We start from the raw sequence: 22,384 nt of genomic DNA on the forward strand, positions 1-22,384 counted from the left end.
AAATGTTCATCTTGCACTGCTAAGGACACTCCACCACTTTACCCGGTTCTTCAAACAGTATGAGTGGTGACAACAACCTTATCAACAAGAATTTGCAATGCAATCGGTCTCTCCTTTGGGACCTTATATGTATTTGGCTATGAAGCACATTAGCCTGGGTGCTGAAACATCTACTGTTCTTTAAAATGGAGGGAAAGTAAGCACCACACTGCATGACATTCCAGGTATGGGAACACATTGAGAGAAATATTGCCTTTCAGTGGGAAATGGAATAGCCCAAAGCTCTGTTTTTAATATAAAGTCAGGGCCTCTGGTGGTTATATCACTGAAAATACAAGATTTTACAAAAATATTATTGTCTACGGGAGCTTGTGGAAGACAATTTCTATGGACTGGAATCTAGAGAATGCTAAAGTGATTCTGGTATTTTACTGTCCTCTGCTGGTCGTTTGCTATGAAGAAAGTTGAAGAGAGGCAGTTGCCCCAAAAAAATTTCATAAAAGAAAGTCCCTCAGCAGAAAGCAATTTTGGTATTTTACTGACTTCTGCTGGCCGTTTTCTACAAGACAGTTAAATAGAGGCAGTTGAACAGAAAAAAGTCCCTAAGTGGAAGCGGACAAGTCTTAGGGCGGATCTCCAGAGGCCATAAAGTACATAGACATATAAGTATATACTAAAGTATATATACTAAAGTATAAACTAAAGTATATATACTAAAGTATATACTAAAGTATACACTAAAGTATATACAAGAGGTCTCGAATGCTCGACCTAAAAATGGCAGATACCTTAAGGGAGAAATCTCCGGCTCTTGCTGAACAACCAATGGTATTAAAAGATATTAAAGATGAACACAAAACTATTGGTGGCACCATTTTGTTGACGCTATAGTAGACTTGCTTCATCTACTACATAGAAAAGTAACTACTAATCAGGTGGACAGCAATACAGACTCAAATGTACCTTCAGAAGCTAACATTGAAACCCGAATATCTGAATCAAACATACACAGCAGTCAAAACCTTGATAACACATAAAATGAGCAGCTCAACGAGGTCATTTTTATCCCAAACAAACAACAAAACCCATCGATCAATGAAATAATTCAATCTGCTGTATTAACAATCTTAATTTTTGGCAGGTCTAATAGGTGCTTTCCCATGCCTGGTATAAGGCTGGATTTGAAAATATAATTATGCCAGGGCTGAACATTAGAGCACATGATAACCAGCTCTATTCCCCCGAGCAATTAAGAGTATACACCCTGTTCATTTATGTATTATCTTTGATAGTTCATTTCAATCCAACAGTTATTTTAACATCTTGTTTTACATAATTACTCCAGCAACACGAATTTGGGGACCATATTATCAAGAAAGGGTGATACATTATCGCCACTTTTATTGGCAGGAAAGTGCCACTAAACCGGCGATAATGGGCTTGATAATATGCCCTTGTAAATTTCCATAGAAGCCCAGGTTCTGGTGTTAACCTGGGCTTCTATGGGAATTAACAAGGGCATATTATCAAGTCCATTATCGTCGCTTTAGCGGCGGTTTTCTGCCCATAAAAGTGGCGATAATGTATCGCCCTTTCTTGATAATATCGCCCCTAGACCTTGAGCACCAGGTAGTTTGTATTTATTCGAAAGCTCATATCTTCCACGATGATACTTGCCCCCTACATTAAAAAAACAATAACACACAATTCTCCCTTGCTTTGCATGGCCGCACCACAAACATATTCACGGACTTTCTGAAATCCACGCTTTACTCCCTAACAAGCATAAATGCAATGGACAGTTGTAAGAGAAATAACTTTGTATTTCGTATTGTAACAAAGCCCCTGATTGTTGCACCGTGGCAGCACTCTGATTTCCCACTGCATGTCAATGCACAGAGACGGTCCGGTATGTGTTTTAATGAAAGGTATTATTATGAGGAAGGAAAACTCAGGTGTCCCTTCTCCTCTTCTTTCACAAGGTAAATATGCAACCGAATGTGCAGCCACCACGACTTACAACTACAATGTCACCACCTGCCAGCCCAGCTGCCGCGCCATCAGTGAGCCTGACATGACATGCAACACTCCATTTGTGCCTGTGGATGGCTGTGTCTGTCCTGCTGGGGAATATCTGGATTACTCTGGGGCATGTGTCCCTGCTGCAAGCTGCCCCTGCTACTACCAGGGATCGATTGTGCCTTCTGGTAGCACCGTCAATGGGAATGGCCTCATATGGTAAGATAAACTGTCCAGATCCATCATTGGCAAGCAGGGCGGTTCTAGTTTGATAATGATTCTGATATTCTGTGTTGTGATGAATACCCTGCAAATACCCTGAGTCTAGAGCTTTCTCAACTCGCATGATCAAGATGTTCAGATCGCATTCTGAGCTCTTGCAGATTAGCGGTCCCTTAGTTATGCAAAAATACCATTCTATGTACTCACCATGGCGAACTAAAAATGATCAGGTCATTTCAACTGGACACATGATTGGTCCATTTATTCATATAAAGAGATAGCATGGAAAATTAGGATTTATCACACTCAAACGCTTCATGCAATGCTTACTTACAGTATCCAAAGAGCTGGTGTAGAAGAGTCAAGACTATATTGTATCCGGTAGGCTCTGGTATGTCCTAATTCTCATTAGAGTCATGAGGGTTATTCCTTAAAATATAGGTCCCGCATCCCATTAGACAGACGTAAGAGTTGCAGAATCAGTGTCTGTAACCTCTTGGCTGCTAAGGGGTTTTCCCCTCCGGTGCTGAAAGGTCCAGATCTGCATTGTTCATGACAAGGTCAACTCGTCATAAGCACAGCTCCAGTGTACTGCATGACGAGCTGACCTTTTCATGAGCATGGAAGGTGGTAAACAGATGAGGCTTCCCATGTCTCTCTGATGGAACCTTTGGCAGGAGAAGCTGTATGTGTAAGTGAATTTGTTATGTGATGCATGTGGGAAGTTCAGCACAATCTTTAATTTGCCTCTAATTTCATATAGAACAAAGATAATATCAGACCACAGAATATGCACAGACTCACTACATAAAGGCTTTTTGTCAGTTTACCTAGAAATGGTTGAAATCATGAGTTCTATTCTCCCAGGTACCGATGGGAACACACCAGAATATCTGCAAAGTCAGCCCCAAGTGCATCTTGCCTCAGAAACTCTGACTTAAAATGGTAACACCATCTTGCACTCTAACATAATATTGACTTCCTCTTGGTGCAACATCCCAACCGTACACAGCTTGCGTATTCTGAAAGGCAATAGGAAAGAACAATGTGGAAAAGTGCCTGGGAATGTTGATTTAACTAGACATTCCCTTTCCTCAGTCCTTACTTAAGGTGAACTAATTGTGGGGCATATTATCAAGGGGGTTTATCTCCGCTTTTTTTGGCTTTAAAAGCCAAGAAAGCGGAGATAAAATTATCTCCCTATTACTTAGCTGTCGCTAACACCAGTTAGCGACAGCTAGTAGGAGATAGCGACCATCTTGGGCCCCGCTTTGCATGTCAGTGATATTTATCACTAATGACATGCAAAGTGGGCGTGCCAAGATGTTAGCAACTGGAAACAGTCACTAACATCGCTATCTCCTATTACCAACTTTTGGAGATATTCGCGCTAAGCGCGAATATCTCCAAAAGCGAACACCTGCCCTGAGCAGTTCTTAGCCATGTTATCCAATGGGAGGTGGATAACATGGCTAAGAGCATTAGCTCGGTAATGCATGAATATCGCTGACTTTTCAGCGATATTCATGCATTGCGGGCGATTTTTATCGCATTTGCGAAAAACCTTGGTAATACCAAGGTTTATTTGTGATAAAAATCGCCGGAGCTCAGCGGTAAATTTTTGTCTCTTACCAAGCAATAGCGATAATTATCGCTATTGCTTGGTAATATGCCCCTGTGTTACCAGGAGCTCTAAATAAACAAACCTTGGTGCATTAAATTGACTGGCTACGAGTAAGTTTGAAGCTGGCTCCCACCTGATTGTTGGACCAAATGTCACTCACATACTCTTCATCTTCTCATAAGTACGGTTTTGAGACCATTTTGGTGTTTTTTCTGCAGGTGGGGAAAGGCACATCCCAATGGACACATTTGTAATAGCTAAGGGAAGCCCGGTGCTTACTTGTCTAAGTCTTGAATCTATACCATCCCTTGGAGAGGGGGTACCAATAGACTACTCTAGGGTGTGCTGCAGTTATCTTGTTCTGCTAGATCTCCTTGACCTGAATCAGAGTTCCAAGAAACTGAATAATCACACATCGGGCATTGCACCTCAGGCACTTAACCAATCCTACTCACGCATCGTTCAAGGATAGGCTCTGGCAGACAATCTCTTCTACTCTTTCCTGTTCCACTGCCAAATGTATGTCCAAAAGGACTCAGACATCAAGGGCTTGGGTCACTTTTCCACTTCTCAAAGAAGCATCTAATTCAAGGTAAGCTCCCGCCAATGGTTTATAGATAACTTCAAATTACGTAAATATTTTGGGCTCGCTTTATATGTTGGCAGGAAGGAAAGTCTATCATGGAGGTGACAGAGTTCCCTCCCCACTAGCATAGTGGTCCGCCTGCCCAATCTATTTTTGGGTGGACCTTAAGCTTGTCCACGGCCGAGACTACTTTGTCTCTGTCATGGCAAACTTCTCCAACAGCCCTGGGGAGTAACGGCTGTTAGAGAAATGGCTAATGTCCTCCTGCCCAATTTAGATGGGAGGACATGTAGCCATTTTTTACTCTCCCTCACTGCCAGGCAAAATCTAGTGGTGGGAACAATACAATCGCAATAATTCTTCCCTCGCCATGAGAGATGACTCCAAAGGCTGTGGGAGAATTACTTGCTTTCTTTACAAAAGATAATCTTGTTTTGTGTTTGTCTTTTGGCAAAGAAAGAAAGAATACTCTATGCTACAGGGCTGCATCCTGCTGATGCAGCCCCATAGCACAGAGTATATTGCATTGGCAGTAAACGCCATCACGGCAGATCTTGGCTATGCTTTTATAAATGACTGCATGCTTGGCTGTCATTTATATATCTGGCTGGCAACCCTTCTGTTATGGGGACGGAGTAATTTACTCTGTGCCCATGTGTTGCAAGGTGATTTATTAGTAGCTGTAGGTAGGTACCTACCACTAGTAATAAGGCCACAATCTCAATATAAGTTCAAGTCAAGTTCTCAATACATTATTCTTTTGCTCATCTCTTGGTAGATGGCTGTGAGCAGGCAGGCTTAACTTAGGAGACAGGTGTGTACAGCATCCAGAAACACCAATACATTACATAAGTAAGACAAAATACACAATAAAAAATCCAATACAAATTCATAAAAATAGGCTATATTTGTATGAACAAATAGATGCCAAAAAGACAAAAATCCAATGTAGAAAACCGGAGCTAAGAATGTTTAAAGAATAAACTCTTTCAATGCTTAAAACACTAGTGCCAAGTTGGGAGATCTGATTGCACTTGACCAGGACGGAGTCAAAGTGTGGAGGACGACTGTGATGGAGCCCTAGTTGGATAGTGGGAGGCCTCTGTCAAAATGTTCCCTTCACACTTAGAAACTTTTCTGGAGAATTTTCCCATGCCGTCGAGCAAGACTCTTTATCAAGCCGGATTTGGTCGACGTAGTTGCCTTTTTTCTGTGCCATGTCCGCTTGTGTCCCTTTGTGACCAAAGAGGATAGGCCTTGTAAGAAACCAAAGTATTAGTTAAGGTGGGTGAGAATCCACCTCAAATAATAATCACAATCTTTGTCAAGGTGAATCACAAAAGTAATTAAATAAACCTTGGCTTAACCTTCTGGTAGCTTGGCAAAAAGCAGTCATGCCTGACTTATAGGCAATGTGTAAAGTATTTATACAGTACGCAAAAACTAATACAGTGAAAAACAAAACAGGAAAAATCCCAAACCACCTTCGAACAATAGAGGATATTTTAATACATAAAATGATACTAAAATGAGAAAAATCTTATCAGTAGAGCCGGAGATATGACATTTTGTAACTTGAAGTAGAAATAACGACAGAAAGTTCAAAGCGCCAATTGTGGTTAGCTAGTTGAACTAGACAGGGTCAAAGTCAGAAGTTAGGGCCAACCACGAAGTAGCACAAGCCAGATAAGGTATGCCACTTGTAGGGTCCAGTAAATATCTCTCCTTAGCGCGGGGACACGCCGCTGTGCGTCACCAACCGCTTTAGAAAACCCCCTAAATAGAAATAGATACAGGTTTATACTGGTGTAAAATTTACCTTTGGGTTTCGAAATGACAGCTTGTTGTTGAAGAGTGGGGTCCTAGAGCGGACGTCAACAAACAGGCGAAAGCTTAGAGCAGGCAAAGTCTATGCCAAGGAAGGCCTTGACATCGATGGATTGAACCTTCGCACCCTTCCTGATCAAGACCTCTACACACATTTCTGGAAAACCTGAGCCAGGAAAACCAGCAAACTGAGGCTGACCATTAATTCAGCATCAATAGTCATCCAAGTTTCCGTCAGTTCCCTGGGGAGAAAGTGGCAAAATGTTTCTGAGTGCCAGATCTTGTAGCTTGAGGACATGAGAAGTACACTATGACGCCAGTCAAGGGTCCAGGACCTGGGAGGCACCACTCGGGGATTGGGTCTCACATCAAGAGAGCCCAGCAACAGGGCAGGTTCAGTTGGTACTGGTCAGCTGAGGAGTTGCATGAAAAGGCTTCTGGCAGATTGTTTTGTCCCTGTATCTCAAACAAGAAGTCAGACAACTGGCCCTTGGAGTCCCATCTGGTGTTCTGGGCTCAAGACTAGCAGGTCCAGTCATCTACAGGTAGCAGGGCAGTCCTTCTGATTTTCCCCAGGTCCTGGAGATTTTTGAGCTTGGGAATTGGGAATGCCACATTCATGCCCAGTGCCATCCTGTGGGGGCAGGTTCCTCCTAGCTACTTCCTAATCAAAGGGGTAAGTATTCCAAATGGTGACCTTTTCTACTATTTCAGTAGCTCCTGTGTGTTTAACTGTAAGATAATCCATAGTGGGCCTCACTACCTAAATTCAACACTGCAGCACCCTTCTCCTCTGTTCAGAGCTCCGTGTGCCCATCCAGCCAGACGTGTGACTATGATTATGGGCAAACATTCCCTTCCAAACCATTGCTATGGCAGCTCGCCCATCCCACTGGCATGGGATTCACTGAAGTTGTTAAAAAATCATTCGCCCATAAAGATCAAGCTGGAAGTCAAAGAAGAGCATTTATTTCTTAGTGCAAGACGTATAAAAGCACCTGGTTTGGTCACTTCCAGAATTAGAAGCATCAGACCTAATGCCAAGCTATGGAACTACAGAAACGTTTCAAAGAAGTGTAACATATTAAATATATAGGTATTTATACAAATAACAGATATTACACATGCCTATGTGTAAGCTACATCTACCACTGACAGGGTAAGCGTCCATTGAAGCTCTGGAAAGGAGCTGACACATACCACAGACCACCCTCCTCAAAGATGAAAAGCACCACTCCACTCCCAAGCTTTATGTCCACTGCCTGGGAGCAATCCACATATCATATCAGGAGAGCCATCAGCAGTCAAGTGACAGAAAGATGCTTTAGGCTTAGGCAGGAAAATGACAACTTTTTAAGAGTGCTATTTCTAAAATAGGAACATAAAATCCGCCTTGACCATTACGTTTGATTTTAAATTACTGTTAAAATTAATCCTTGAATAATTTTTCAAGGGTGCTCCCATTCTAAAATTAAGGACTATCGGGTTCTATAGTGTAGACCAGTGTTTTCCTGTGGGAGCGACAGTCCTGCCACAGTGAAAAACGGCTTAAGAGGTTTTTCATTGTCAGGACATTAAAAACATTAAATATGCATGTCCTAATTTTAAGATACTATGTACACTGCCAAACTGATGGGTGACTTTTAAGTATTAAAAAGTGAGGTTTTGGCGAGGAAAAAGGTTTATTTTGCCAGGTCAAAATGGCAGTTTAAAACTTCCCTTCCAAGATGCAGAGGACACACAGATGATGGACGGAATGCCGGACAAATCAAACATTCGCCCCAAGTAACCTGGGTTAAATCCATCATTCTTTTGCTCACAATGCCACCCAAGTTTGGATCCATTCATGTGCAAATCAATCCTGACCCTGTTCCTCATGGGAACAGTCCAACCCGAACTGCCAGGCCAGGTCCTCCCTGGACCGGAAACAAACCTCACCCCTCATCAACCAGGCTAGCTTGACTCCAGTGACACAGTGAGCCAGAGCACACCTTAGACATGCTTTCTAGTGCTATTTCAGCCACTTTAGTGGTGCTACACTCTGGTAACATTTAATTTACAGTCCCTGGTTACATGCAGTGTCATTTAGGAGGGCCCAACACATACACTATAATACACTATAATATGCCAATAATGCAGTGTTTAAAGGGAGAGCACGCGTTCTTTACCACTGGTTGGCAGGAATTAAGTGCGCAGAGCCCTGTGTCCAGCAAAAACTGGTTCAGCAAAAGAAAGCACACATTTGGGAAAATACCAAACAAAAGATTATCATTTTCAACAGCCATCTCCTTCTTACACCCCAAACCTACACAATCCCATGGCAACTCACTTTGTCATACCACTGTCATTCTGATCATTGTGCCACTCTCATCTGAGCTGTCTACCCCATTGAGCAAATACATCTGGATAAGAGCATGGAATTCTTTCAAACCATTGGGACCCACAGGAGCAAGAAACTGAACCAGTTCTTCTCCAGTTTAGCACAAGTGAATGTGCAGGAGACATGTAAGCCTACATCATAAGACAGTACTGGGAGGGCAGCAGTGAAGGGGCAGGTGGGCTCAGCAGCTAAGCGGCAAAGTGCAAGGGTGACATGCTTTAAGCCACTCATATTTGTATTCTAAAATATTTCCTCAAACTCTGAGCTAACAAAACTCCAAGATCCAAAATGCCATCATTTTGGCAAAAAATCCTATAACTGAAAAAAAGATGGGACTTGCTGGTATGAAGTGGTTTTAGTGCCTCTTGACTGGCCATGACACTTAACAGATAAGAAAACTTACAGTTTGCCAGATTCATTCTGATAACAGCAAAGGAGAATGCTAAAATGCCCCAGGTCACCAGCAATGGCACTCTCTCTTGATCAGTCCATGCTGCATACAGCTTGTGGAAATGTAGGAGCAAAACCAGAAAGTGAAAGTTCTTCAGCTAGTGACTCTTCATGCATGTGGGTACTGTTGTGCACCAGCACAACCTTGTAGGGATATCCCGCCTTTCCATGAAAGCATATTTATGACAGTATGGGTTCTCATCCACTAGCTGAAGGGGATGCCTCCTACCTTTCTCCAAGATTGTAATTGTCTGGCTTGACAGCACACCTGTTGCCAGACAATTATAAAAGCATCATCAGTCTAGTCCAGTATTTTTGTAAAGCACATGGCTACCTGAAGGCCTCCCAGTGTTGCAGGGATGATAGGACTGCAGGGGAATCAGTCAAGAAAAAGCCACATCTTCAATACCTTATGAAAGGGGAGTTTGGTCTCCATTAAGCAGAGCTCCAGAGGCAGGGCATTTCGAAGATTAGAAGCCAAAAACGAGATGGAGCCCCGGCCTCATCGGAATCTTTTAATCCTAGGAACCCTTAGGGCCTGAGCAGAAGAGGATCTAAGAGTTCTCATTGGCACGTATGGAGAGGCTACCGGTCTCAACAGAGAGGGCCCTTTGCTATTGAAAGCCCTATACAGAATGCAGAGTGTATTGAATTGCTCTCGACATTCCACTGGTAACCAGTGGAAATCCTTGAGAGCCATCCTAGCAGACTGGTGTTTAAGAATTTTCATTAAAAGAAGGGCAGCAGCGTTCTGCACAGTCTGCAACTTTCTAGTGACACAGCTGGCGAGCCGAGATACAGTGCATTCCAATAATAAAGGTCGGACAGCACTAGGACCTGGATGATCATTCTCCTAGTTGTAAAAAGGAGAAGGGAGAGAACCTTTCTCCGCAGTCTCAGGATGCCATAACACGAGGTGGCAAGATTCTTTGCTTTATGGTCCATGGTGAGACTGGTGTCTAACCACAACACAAGATTCTTTTTTGCTCTTTTGGGGGATATTGACTTGCTCAAGATGTCAGATAGAATACACAGAAGGTTGCTAGCAAAGTTATTCCCAAGCAGCATCACTTCTGTTGTGCCCTCATTAAGGTTTATTTTGCCTTTCGTATCGCTTAACTCCAAGGAGGCCATATAAAGTAAGAGGGTTTTGGAGGCACAGGCATTTGTATCGTCCTTATGAAGATTGAAGTCACCAAGTAAGGTGAATTGGGCTTGTCCATAGCTAATCCAGCAATTACTTCAGGAAGGGCCACCTGCTGAAACTGGGTATATGGGCCAGGTGGTCTATACAAACGTAGGCCTGAAAATGTAAAAGTAGAACAGATAGTTAATGAAAAGCACAGACTTTCAGTGCCCTGGATATTAAACGCCATAGTTTTAGACTATCGATTCCATGTATATAATTGCTATTCCGCCAACAGTTTTGCCCAGTCTGACTCCCCATTTGAAGCAAAACACAGCGGGAAGGGCTTGCACGACATGAGGCCCAAAGCCTCTGTTAACCATGTCTCAAGGAGAAATAATACATCCAGCGTAGAATCAGCAGAGACAGAAGACGTCAAGTTTATTGGCACCCAAAGACTGTCAATTCACCAGACCAAAATGCTAGGTAAGAGGTGAAGTGGAAGAAATATGAGAATGACTCGGTCCGGACTCACCAGATCATACTCAGTGGTTGCAAGAACAGACAAGTGAGCTGGGGTCAATACAGAACAAACAAGTCGGGAGCCAGGGGTGCATGTTGTTATTGGGAATAAGTTATGTGCTTCCACAAAAAGTGCTTGGTTTCCCCAGCTGTAATCATTTTGTTTGTTTATGTAGTTGCCTGAGCTTGAACTTTCAGTGGTACACACATAACATTGTAATGCTATTAAAGTGGCTTAGATAACCAGATAATTTATGTTACGTTTCTCTGGCAGGAGCAAAGATAGAACAGCCATTAATCCACTTGGATTTGTAGGTCTTGCTTGACAGTGCAAATGTCACGTGATCTTTTAGCCTACATCAATATTATTCTGCAGTTCTCTGCTTCTACACAAATATATATCCATTCCCATGCTATTTATTGTGATGCTTCACATTACCGTACAGCAATCTCTTAAAGCCAGGCCTATTGACATTGCCAATGCATGTTTGCATTAAACTTTCAAGCGTTCATGCTTTGAGAAGTTCTACAAGGTAGTTCTGTGCACACTGAGCATCGAATTGTTAAAGGACACTGTCACCTCGTGTCACTGCATACAGTAAACATAAGATGAGGCCGAGGGGGGCCAACTCAGGCTTCAGAAGTGGAAGTGCATGTTCCCATGCCATGCGGGGCTGCGGGGTGACCATTACACCCCTGAGAGGCATGCAGTGTCATGGTGGATATTTTCCTTTGTCACAGCTAGGGCTAGATTTACTAAAGACGAATGCATGCAAATGCTATATTTATTCATAGAGATGATCGACGGAATTCAAAATTCCTGACCCTTAAAAATGCAGGTGAATGAGAGAATGCAAGCTTCAGTTTATGTGCTATGCTTTTTAGGAACTTGAATATCTCATTCTGATAGAGAAACGTGGTACAAGTCTAACATTTTTATTGGTTCTTTTTCAGTACCTGCACCAGGGGAATTCTAGACTGCAAGCACAGTGAGGGTAAGGGTTGTTATTTTTTCCAATGTGTGTACTTGTTATACGGCTCTGTGCATTGTTTAAATGTGAATGGAATTCCCTATAGTTGTGGCAAAACATATTGCCATTTTTGCATAATGAAAATGTTATTGAAGTTTAATTTTAAACGTGCCTCGCTATAAAAACAAGCCAAATTTGTATGGTTTAAGATTCGTACATTGTCAGTGGGCATACATATGCCAGTGCAGTGAGACAACTGTCAGAAAAAAATATGCACTTACTCCCTAATTTCACACTTCAAGTATTTTACAATTTGCATGTTTCAAAATATTTGTAGTATGCATTTGTCCAGTATATTCAAAGGAACCACAAATACAATGTACAACATTTTTTGAAAAATCATTTTACAACTAAAACTGCAGATTTCAAAATATCAATAGTGTTGCAAGATCTCAGAATATACCCACATTTTCTCAACCCCAATACATTTCTAAAATAATTCAACTTTTCTTTTCCAAATATAGGGCCTGATTCACAGAATGAATTTAAGACTCAATCCTAAACTTACTACTATTTTGGTATTCACAGAAGGCACTTACTCATTTCGGTATTCACAGAAGGCACTTACTCATTTCGGTATTCACAGAAGTAAGTAGTTCTAACTTTAGGACTCCTAAATGCCTTCTGTGAATACCGAAAGTCTTAAAATTAGGATTTTTCTCAATTTAGTAGTAGTAAAGCTAGGACTCCTAACTTTAGGACTCCTAAATGCCTTCTGTGAATACCGAGAGTCTTAAAATTAGGATTTTTCTCAGTTTAGGAGTCCTAAAGTTAGTCCTAACTTTACTACTAGACGAAAACAGCAGACATTTTCCACCTGTTCTGTGCAGGTGGAAAGTGTTGAGAAAAGTCTGGTGGGAATCAGGGAAGTCTTGTGCCTGTCCAGAGAGAGCATTATCTGCACTCCAATATTGCTGCTGGGGTTGGGCAGGCACAAGACAGCCACTCCACCTGCAGCGCCTGACAAAATCTAATGTATCCAGCCCAGAATTATAAGGCCTGTAGTTCATAGACCCCATACTTCTTGGCCTGGAGGACCTTGGATATTGCGTAGTGCCAGGATTTCTTTCCCCCTGAGTTATCATTCTGGATGGAATTCGGCCTTTGGTGTGATGTGGTGTGGGGTGGTGCAGTGTAATGTGAGAAATGTGATGTACTTTATCTTTACACTTCTCTTTATTGCAGGTTGTAAACCTCCACAAATCTTCTTCAACTGTAGCAGTGTGCCACCGGGCGCTTCGGGGTCTGAATGCCAGAAAAGTTGTCAGAACTTGGGTGTCTCTTGCGTAAGTCTCGTTCGTAAAGCCTCACTGTATTGCGCTACATGTTGGTTATAAATATAATGAGTTGGGCAGCATGTGTTTGGAAGAACTGTGAGCAGGCTTACTTTAGCCCTGGGATGTTGCGCCTAATATGGCTACTCAAAGCACTGCAGTCATGAGGCGATGAACTGTCATGGAGATCCTATGATGCTTGCACAATATAAACCATGGGATGATTGGCATGAGATAGGTATGTTTTATTAAAATGGAATTGTGCAATACTAATGAGTTTCGAGGATTAAAGTTAGGCTTAGCTTGGTTCATTAGACTTATGCAAAGGTGCTGAAATATGCTGGCCATATTGTTGAGTGATTGATTCTCTTGGCTATGTCTTTTTAATTTTGTGGAGAGTTGGAAAAAGAGAATAACGTTTTTATTTGTAAGCCTCTCTTAAAAAATGTTATCTTCTTTTGTGAATCTGATTCTATTTCTCCACAAATAGGGCAGCAGCACCCTCACTGTTTTTCATTTCAGTGGGAGCAGAAGACAGTGTGGGGGAAGTAGTGCCTTTGGAATGGACTGTTGTTGTTGTTTGCCTCTGTAGTAATGGTGCTTGTGGTGTCAAGGTAGCAGATCTGGTCCATGAGTACAGCTTGGGTTCGTGGGTTACACTTCCTTTACTTTTTGATGATTGCTATATGCCGTGTCCTTATTTGGCTCAATGCATTTTAGCTTTTGGGGAGGCATTATTTTACAATTATATTAATGACCAGAAAAGTACAAGAGTTTCATTTTGGTATTTATAATCATGAATCCCTAGTAATTCATCCCGGCTGCATTGACAGTGATCCTATGCATTTCCTCCTCCTTTTCTTTGCAATGTAGCACTGAAGCTGTGACAATGCTGCCAGTGAGGCAGTGCTGTTGAGAACAAGCTAGTTTTTAGAATGAGTCAGGCAGTTCTATGTTGAGAGCTAGTCATTACTTCCCATGACAGCCCGACTGACAAATCAAGAAGCCCAGTGATCGATTATCGTAGTAATGTCCTACATGGATGATGATAAACTGAATGTCATCCACATAGGACAATACTTTGCACCCACATAATCTGATCATATTCCACAGAGGCCTACAATTCACATTAATAAGCAGTGGGGACAGAAAAGACCTCAGTGGGATGTCCAGGGAAAACAAGGTACTTTTGGGTTCGTAAAGTGCTAACTTGAGTGATTCTGTAAGGTTTGTGAGAAATAGAATGACAGAAACCACTTCTTGAACATGGAATGGTTCACAATGCTGGGAGGTCGAATAACTACTCTGGCTGCATATACCTCATCAACAATAGCCTACAGCTTTTCTGTTGCAAAAATCATAGCATTCAAAAGTCCTATCATGAATTGGAAACTCAGGTTCCAGGGGGTCGAGTCCATCCAAGTTCTCCAAGAAAGTGCCCAGTTGTTTTAGTACATTTTTTTCTCAAGGACTTTGTCTGATGCAGGGATTTGACAGCATGGCTGTAATCAGCCATTTCTCTAGACACAACCATTGCTTTAAAGGGGGTGCCATTTAAACAATCATTGAAGGGGCAAATGAACTAAAGCCCCTTCTGTCATGTAAAAATGTGCTCACCAAGCACACTCCCTACATTACTACTTAATGGCTCCACCACTGTTATGTTATGTCATGTTACTTTATTTTTATATAGCGCAAATCACCACTTGTCTCTAAGCGCATCTAGAGAAAGAACAGGTCACTAGCTTAAGAAGGTCTAGTGGCAGCGGAGGCGGCACTTAAACCGATGTCAATGTCTCTCTAAACAGGTAGGTCTTTAAAAGCTTTCTAAAGGAAAGAACCGATTCCTTTCACAGGTTCTTCGGTAGATCATTCCAGATCTGTGGAAGGAGGACCGAGAATGTTCTGCCCCCTTTGGTTTTAAGATTGTACCTGGGAGAGGTAGAGCCCGGCCGGGAACTTACTTTTTTACTCTTTTATATATTTCGGTGCATCCCATGAATAGCCTTGTGGGCTATACAAAGACTCTTAAATTGCACGCGCTGTTCAATGGGCAGTCAGTGTAATTTACGTAGTAATGGAGTGGCTCGCGTTCTCCTAGGCAGTCTAAAAATGAGCCTGGCCACATCATTTTGTACAACTTGCAATCTCCTGAGGAACTTCTGGGGAATTCCCAAATAGAGGGCATTGCCATAATCCAGCCGAGAGATGACAGTGGTGGAAACAATTGATTGTAATACAGAAATAAAGAGGAGAGGCACAAGTCTCCGCAGTTGCCTAAGTAAGCCCGTGCAGATACCCACGACCGAAGAAACCTGGCAGGACATAGACAAATCTGAGTTCATTTTTAGTCCAAGGCTTTTTACTACTGGCACTGGGATTGGGACCACACCCAATTCTGGGGGCCAAAAAAGATCACACCAGGGGCTATTTTGAGTTGGAATTATAAGCACCTCAGTTTTATCTGGGTTGAATTTCAAGGAATTGGCTGCCATCCAGTTAACAGTAAACCTAAGTAGATTTTTTACTGATTCTTGAGCCTTGCCCGTATTGTCAAGCCGGACCAGGAGTTGGGTGTCATCGGCATAGTTAAAGACCTGGCAGTCTCTGTGTGTTAGAGCCTCCACCAAGGGCTGCAAATAGATATTAAAGAGGAGTGGAGACAATGCAGATCCCTGGGGGACTCCACAGGTCAGGGAGCCCAAGGTCGACAGCTGCTCACCCATTTGTACTCTCTGAGTGCGGTCAGTCAGGAAAGATCTTAGCCATTGAAGTGCTTGCCCCTTTATGCCCAGATTAGACAAAAGGTTCAGCAGAATATTATGGCTGACCATGTCGAATGCTGCTGATAGATCTAATAAAATCAGAGCACTCTGCTGTTTATCGGCCCTAACTCTGAGCTAGTCCAGAACGGACACCATCACCAGCTCTGTGCTATGGTGTGCTCTGAAGCCCGCCTGTCTAGTGTGGAGCAATTGGTGGTCCTCCAAGTCTTTTGGAAGTGTTTTCAGGACATGTTGTTCCAAAAATGTTGCTAAAAAGGGGAGCTGTGAGATGGACCTGTACTTTTAAAGGCTGTTGTGTCCGCCCCTGGTTTTTTTCAATAGGAGGCTGACCCTTGCTTCCTTCAAATTAGTTGGTAAATAGCCCAGGTCTAAAGACTCGTTGAGTAATCCCAGAGCCTGCCTTTCCAATCCCGGCAGGGCCATTTGGAAAAGCCTCGGAGGACAGGGGTCCATTCGAGAGCCTGATTTTATCTGTTTTGCTAATGCAGCCAGAGTGGCAGAATCAAAACTTGGGAAGCTAGACAACTGGCTGCTAGGGCAAAGGGGGCTAATCTGATCCAGAGAGCAGAAGTCAATGGGGGTTGTTGTGATTTCCGAAATAATGTCCAAAACTTTCTGGAGAAAGAAATCCTGGAATCTATCCCAGTTTGGAAGAGCGATTGTGGGCATTTTTTCCTCTATTTGACTTAGTTCATCCAGAATGGCAAACATCTCTTTTCGTTTATTTCCTGCCAGAGCAATCCTTTCTTCGTAAAATGAATGCCTTCCTAACTAGGATAGCGATTTATACGTAGCAAAGAGGGCTTTATAGGTTTTTAATTCTGCTGGCTAATAGTTAAGTCTCCACCTCCTCTCAGCTTGGCAGAGGAGTTGCTTTTTTCCCTTAGTGTATTGTCAAACCATGGGGCCGCTTTCCCATTGTCTCTAACCCTTTCTTTCCGTTCAGGTGCCAGTGAATCAATGGCCTGCTGTAGCCGGCAGAATAGGGCTACACTTTTGTGGTCCAGGTTGTCCTCACTCACCACAGGGAAAGGAATTGAGTGAAGCAGAGTTACTAAAGAGTCTGCTTCAACATTTTTCCACAATCTGACCTTCCTCCACGAAGGTGGAGGCCGCAAGAGTGGACTGTCACTAGGGACCCAGCATCTTAACACTTGAGTGGTCCAACCAGGCACAAGGGCTGATATCATTTATCTGTGCCCGCGGTTGTGAAGACCAGATTAGGTCTAAAGTGTGACCTTTAATGTGGGTAGGGCTATTCACCAATTGCTCTAGATCCATAGAGATCATATTGTAATGTAATTGTAATTGTAAAAATATTTATTGAGCGCGATTGCTGCCCGTGGGCGTCCAAGCACTGAGTTGAAGCAGAGAGGTGACGGAAAGAAGAGTTTAGGGCATATTCGTCTCAAATAGCGCTTCTATGGGCTCTCTTTGCGTCTTGTCCCAATGACATTTAAAATCCCCCACTACTATGAGGTGTTTATATCTGGAACATAGGTCAGTTATAAGTTCCAGAAAACCTTCATTGAAATCAGGGGTAGATCTGGGGGGTCAATACACTACCATCAGTATAAGGCAGGAGGATTTCAAGGAAATGTTTATCCCCAAAACGTCCGCACTGTCACAGTTTTCTGCCAGTATTTTGGTGACCATAGGCACCTTTTAAACAGGACCGCTACTCCCCCGGCCCTGGATACCGCTGGCCTATTGTGCCATACGGCATCAAAATCCATTGGCAAGGCTGTCACAATATCTGGGGTAGATGTGTCCCCCAACCAGGTTTCTGTTAGTGCCAGAATATCAATGTTTCCCTCTTGTAGTAGGGCAAACACTTCGAGATGATGTTTCTGCAAGGAGCGAGTATTGAGCACCGCTACCTTCAGTCCATTAACCGTAGGAGGTCGGGTCTGACCCTGAGTCCACAGGACCACCTCCGTCTCAGTGTGATTGGCCTTCAGTAGGGATTCAGCACGCAACCTTGCTTGCACACTTTCCTCTAACGCATAGTTACCTGCCTTGAGTGCCCATAGTGTCTCTGCCACGTAGGCCAGCACCCGGGCAGGGGTTCTGGCCCCTGGTCCCGGCCGGGCGCAGACAGGCTTGCCTCTGGGGCGTTATACATCCTTTACAATGAAACTTTTACAATGCACTACCATTACAACGCAGTCATTACAATGCAAACCATTACAACGCATTGCGCTGGGGGGTGCTCTAGGATAGGGAATACGTTTAATTTACTATCCAACACCTTCCCTAGTGTCCACGGGGACTGGAGTTGGAATAGTAAATTAAACTTTTCACTATCCAGCAGCCCAAAGCGCTATGCGTTGTAAAGGCATGCGTTATAAAAACTGCGTTGTAAAGGCATGCGTGGTAAAAGTATGCGTTGTAACGTCATACATCCCTCTGGGGCACCTCCGGCGTGCCATCGGCATGCGCGCTGCGTGCTTTCATCCCTTGTCTTTAAGTAGGTGTGCAGCAACAATTTCCTCAAACACTAGTACGTGACCCAAGATGGCATCTTGGGAGCGTGCAAGAAGCCCCTGGTCCCACACACAAGATAGCGACCGGGAGCGAGGAGGCCAAGGATTCCTGCTAAAGCAGCGAGATGTGCGATAAATGTTTTAAGTGCGGGTATGCGGACCTGACCAGGTGGGACAAATTAATCAAAACATTTTAAAACGATTTTAAAATGAACATCAAAGCACAAACTAAATTTTAACTTTTAAAAACAATTCGGCGAAAATGGTAAATACTGTGAAGGGAACTTCCCCCTCCAAGCGCAGTAATCAGCGTGTGGCACTTCTCGGTCTAGGTAGCTGCGTGCTTGCATCCCTTGTCTTAAGTAGGTGTGCAGCAACAATTTCCTCAAACACTAGTACGCGACCCAAGATGGCGTTTTAGGAGCATGCAAGAAGCCCCTGGTCCCTCACACAAGATGGCGACCGGGAGCGAGGAGGCCGAAAATTCTCGCTAAAGCAGCCATATGTGCGATAAATGTTTTAAGTGTGGGTATGCGGACCTGACCAGGTTGGACAAATGAATCAAAACGTTTTTCAACAATTTTAAAATGAGCATCAAAGCACACACTAAATTTTAACTTTTAAAAACAATTCGGTGAAAATGGTAAATAACATGAAGGGAACTTCCCCCTCCAAGCGCAGTAATCAGCGTGTGGCAGTTCCCAGTCTAGGTCCACTGTGTTCATGTCGATATGGCAGAAATCAAAGGCAGAGAGTTCTGCTAGATCGCAGAAAACATCCTCCACATGGCCTGCCTACTGCAACATTTCATTGGGATCCACTGGCTAATAAAAATGCACCAGGCATTTACCAGTCTAGCCATGTGACTTTCACCACTTCAGGAGAGGCTAGGATTGAGTCCAAATGGCACCAGCTCTATGGATGGCTCTATGTGCTAACTGTTCAAGAAAGAAAGACTCACTCTCCTAGAGAACCTCTCTGTTCCTGAGTGAAGAACCACCACATGCATCATTTCAAAAATTGAGATGCAATATCCATGAAAGAGCTGAGAACATCGGCTGGTGCTCTTGGCAGTGGATCTAGCAGAGTGAGAGTGAAAGAAGGTAGCTCGGCTTGTTCACATGCTCATAGAGCCAAGTCAGACCCTTGGCTCAGCTCCGGGTTGGCTCTTCCTGTTTATTTGGTGGTTCACCTATCTATGCTGATGCACATAGTCTGAAAACTGCAAAGTGGGGTTTGGCATGATCATTATCAATGTGTAGCCTTCAAGGAACAGTTTTGAATCCTGGGTGGAGCAGCTAAGACTTTCATCTTTTCAAGTTTCATGTAAAGATTAATGGCAACTGATATTGCTTACACACCTTTGGCAACAGGTTTTGTGAGATGGTGTGTACAACACAAGTAGTAACTTTGTGCATGCCATTCTAGCTCATCCCAAGTGTGTGTATTACACTATATTCCGAAATGTCAGTGATGTTATCGCAGTAAACATTGAGACTAATATTGGAGAAATGATTGTAGAATAAACTTCAGGGATTTAAATGGTTGACGTTTATCCGTAAAGACCGTGTGTAATGGGGGGCACAGAAAAAAATGGAGCTGGCTGCATTTTGGACTACTTAAGCCAAAAACTGCTTTTTCAGTTTAGCAAACTCACAAAATTTTTGTTTTTATAACCTTCCTGCGTACCCATGGTTCCCAGAAATGTTGAATATTCGGTTGGTCGTGCAAAGGAATGGGACATGAGACCTGAGAGCTATCACTAACCTATGTCAAGTTAAAATCTGTTGTCTCATTCCTTTCTGAGTGACTGCTGTCTCTTTGTCACCATGCAGATCAGCAGACAATGCATCTCAGGCTGCATGTGCCCCACTGGTATGGCACTGAATGGAAGTGGTGGATGCGTACCCATAGAGCAGTGTCCTTGTATCCACAATGGCGTGACTTACCAACCGGGGGACCAGATTCAAGTCAGCTGCAACACGTGGTAAGAAAAATATATTGCATAACACTCAGCCATTAGGAATGCATAAAGGTAATATGAAAGGTGAAGCCTAATGCTGCTGGTGTGATCTATTATTGACAGCATTTTGTATGACCTTAAAGTTCCCAGGAAAACTCTCATCATTTTCTAGGGTATAAAAAGGTAGGGCAGGTTGACATATCATTAAAGGGTGTTACTTCTTCCTACTTAGTATACTTCCAAGGTAAGCCATCTCTCCAGTGCTTCATTTGTAAAACAATAGGCACCAGGGCTTTGTCAAGAAGGCCACCTGAGCTTGCACCACTCATTGCACCGGTCAGCACAGTCATCACTGTACCTACACAACTACTAATCATCACACTGCTAAAATGTGACAATTCAGACTGTTCGAGGCCCCTCAGAGCTTGAATGGTGCGAAGAAATAGCTAACTAGTTCACTGAAAAAGTTGAGAAAATTGAACATTCCCTTTTCCACTATACTAGTATGACATCTCTGCCCACCTGCATCAGTGACCCCTGGGTCACTACTGAATCCTTCCCCCAAGTACTTAACCAACGACCAGCTTGACTTAAATAAACCCAAATGTAATCATGATTGCCTACTAATGAAAAACAGTGCTTTGTGGACAGACTTCAAACTCATGACTGAAAGCGAAGTCTTCAAAATTATCACAAACTTGTACCTCACATCCCACACCTCCGATCCACTCCCCTCCACCATAGTATAGAACCTAAACCACATCAACTCCCTGTTTTATATCAAAAACGTGAACGCCTCTTTTTCATCAGGCTGTGTTCCTGAATCCCTCCAACTAGAAGGGCTGGACTGAGAACGCAAACTGGCCCTGGCAATTGAGTCGAACCAGCCGCTGGGGGAGGAGGACGGGGTGTGTGGAAAACACTGCAGCTGCTTTTGTTATAGGGGGCCGATATTGCAGCTCTGCTGCAAAACCGGCCCCTGGTATCAACATTTTAAACCCAGGGGTCCAAACTTGCCCCCATTGAGAAAACACTGAGTGCTCGCTACGGCCAGTCTGGCCCTGCCAACTAGGTCAAGTCACGCCCATTGTAAAAAAAACGGAGCAGACCCTAACAACCTGAAAAACCTTAGTCTTTTTACCAACCTTCCCTTACTTGCCAAAACACTGGAAAAGTGTGTCTTCCTTCAGCTTAACTGACAAATAGAGGAATTAAACCGCCACAACACTTTCCAATCAGGATTCAGGAAAAGCTGTAGCACTGAAACCACCATGCTCAATATTTTTGATGACATCCACAGATCCTTGGATGGAGGTGATGCCAGCCTCCTAATCCTACTTGACCTGACTGCGGCATTTGATACAGTAAATCATCCAGGTTTACTTGAAGCTCTCAAAATCCATGCAGGTGTCAATGGAACAGTTCTGAGATGGGTCATGTCCTATGTGCAACATTGCTGTCAGCAAATGAAAATCAACAGCTGTCTCTTCCAACCTACTCCAGTAACACAAGGCATACCCCAAGACTCTATCCTCTCCCCAGTCCTTTTTACCCTCTTTATGGAACCACTCACCATAATTTTGAGCCAAGCAAGAGTTAAATGACACACACCTCTACTACAAAATAAAATCACCCTGTGACTTCCAATATCTGAACACCACAATACTTAAGAAACAAACATGGCTAAACGCCAACCACCTTCAACTGAACCTGAAAAGACAGAACTAATACTCTTCCTCCCCAAAAACAATCCCTTACCTATCCAAGAATGAACCAAGAATATTGACGTGCTTAGCTGATCTCTTTCTCTTTCTAACTCAGTTTAGTTCCAAGGCATTACTCTGGACACTAACATGTTGATGAGGGAGCACATTAACAACTCAGTTAAAGAAGCACTCTGCATACTCAGACACCTAAAAAAATAAAACCATTTATCCCTCCAGACAATCTTAAAACAGTAGTGCAATCTCCTAACATCTCAAAATTAGACTATGGCAATGCCTTCGTGACAGGAGCCCCAAAATGTCACCTTATGCCCCATACAGCAGTTCTCAATGTGGCTGCCAGACTCCTCACAGGATTCAAAAG

General features: G+C 43.2%; 1 protein-coding gene across 1 annotated transcript in view; it reads left to right on the top strand.

Moving 5' to 3' along the window:
* The window catches only part of LOC147733200 (mucin-5AC-like), a 224,208-nt gene that overhangs the window by 58,661 nt on the left and 143,163 nt on the right, over positions 1 to 22,384 (top strand). The window contains exons 13-16 of the mRNA XM_086956009.1: positions 1,983 to 2,238; positions 11,711 to 11,751; positions 12,973 to 13,073; positions 20,169 to 20,320. Coding sequence (XP_086812135.1) covers positions 1,983 to 2,238; positions 11,711 to 11,751; positions 12,973 to 13,073; positions 20,169 to 20,320 — 550 coding nt within the window. The remainder of the gene's footprint in view (positions 1 to 1,982; positions 2,239 to 11,710; positions 11,752 to 12,972; positions 13,074 to 20,168; positions 20,321 to 22,384) is intronic.

This window comes from Lissotriton vulgaris, chromosome 2_1 (assembly GCF_964263255.1).
Source record: "Lissotriton vulgaris chromosome 2_1, aLisVul1.2, whole genome shotgun sequence".
NCBI lineage: Eukaryota > Metazoa > Chordata > Amphibia > Caudata > Salamandridae > Lissotriton > Lissotriton vulgaris.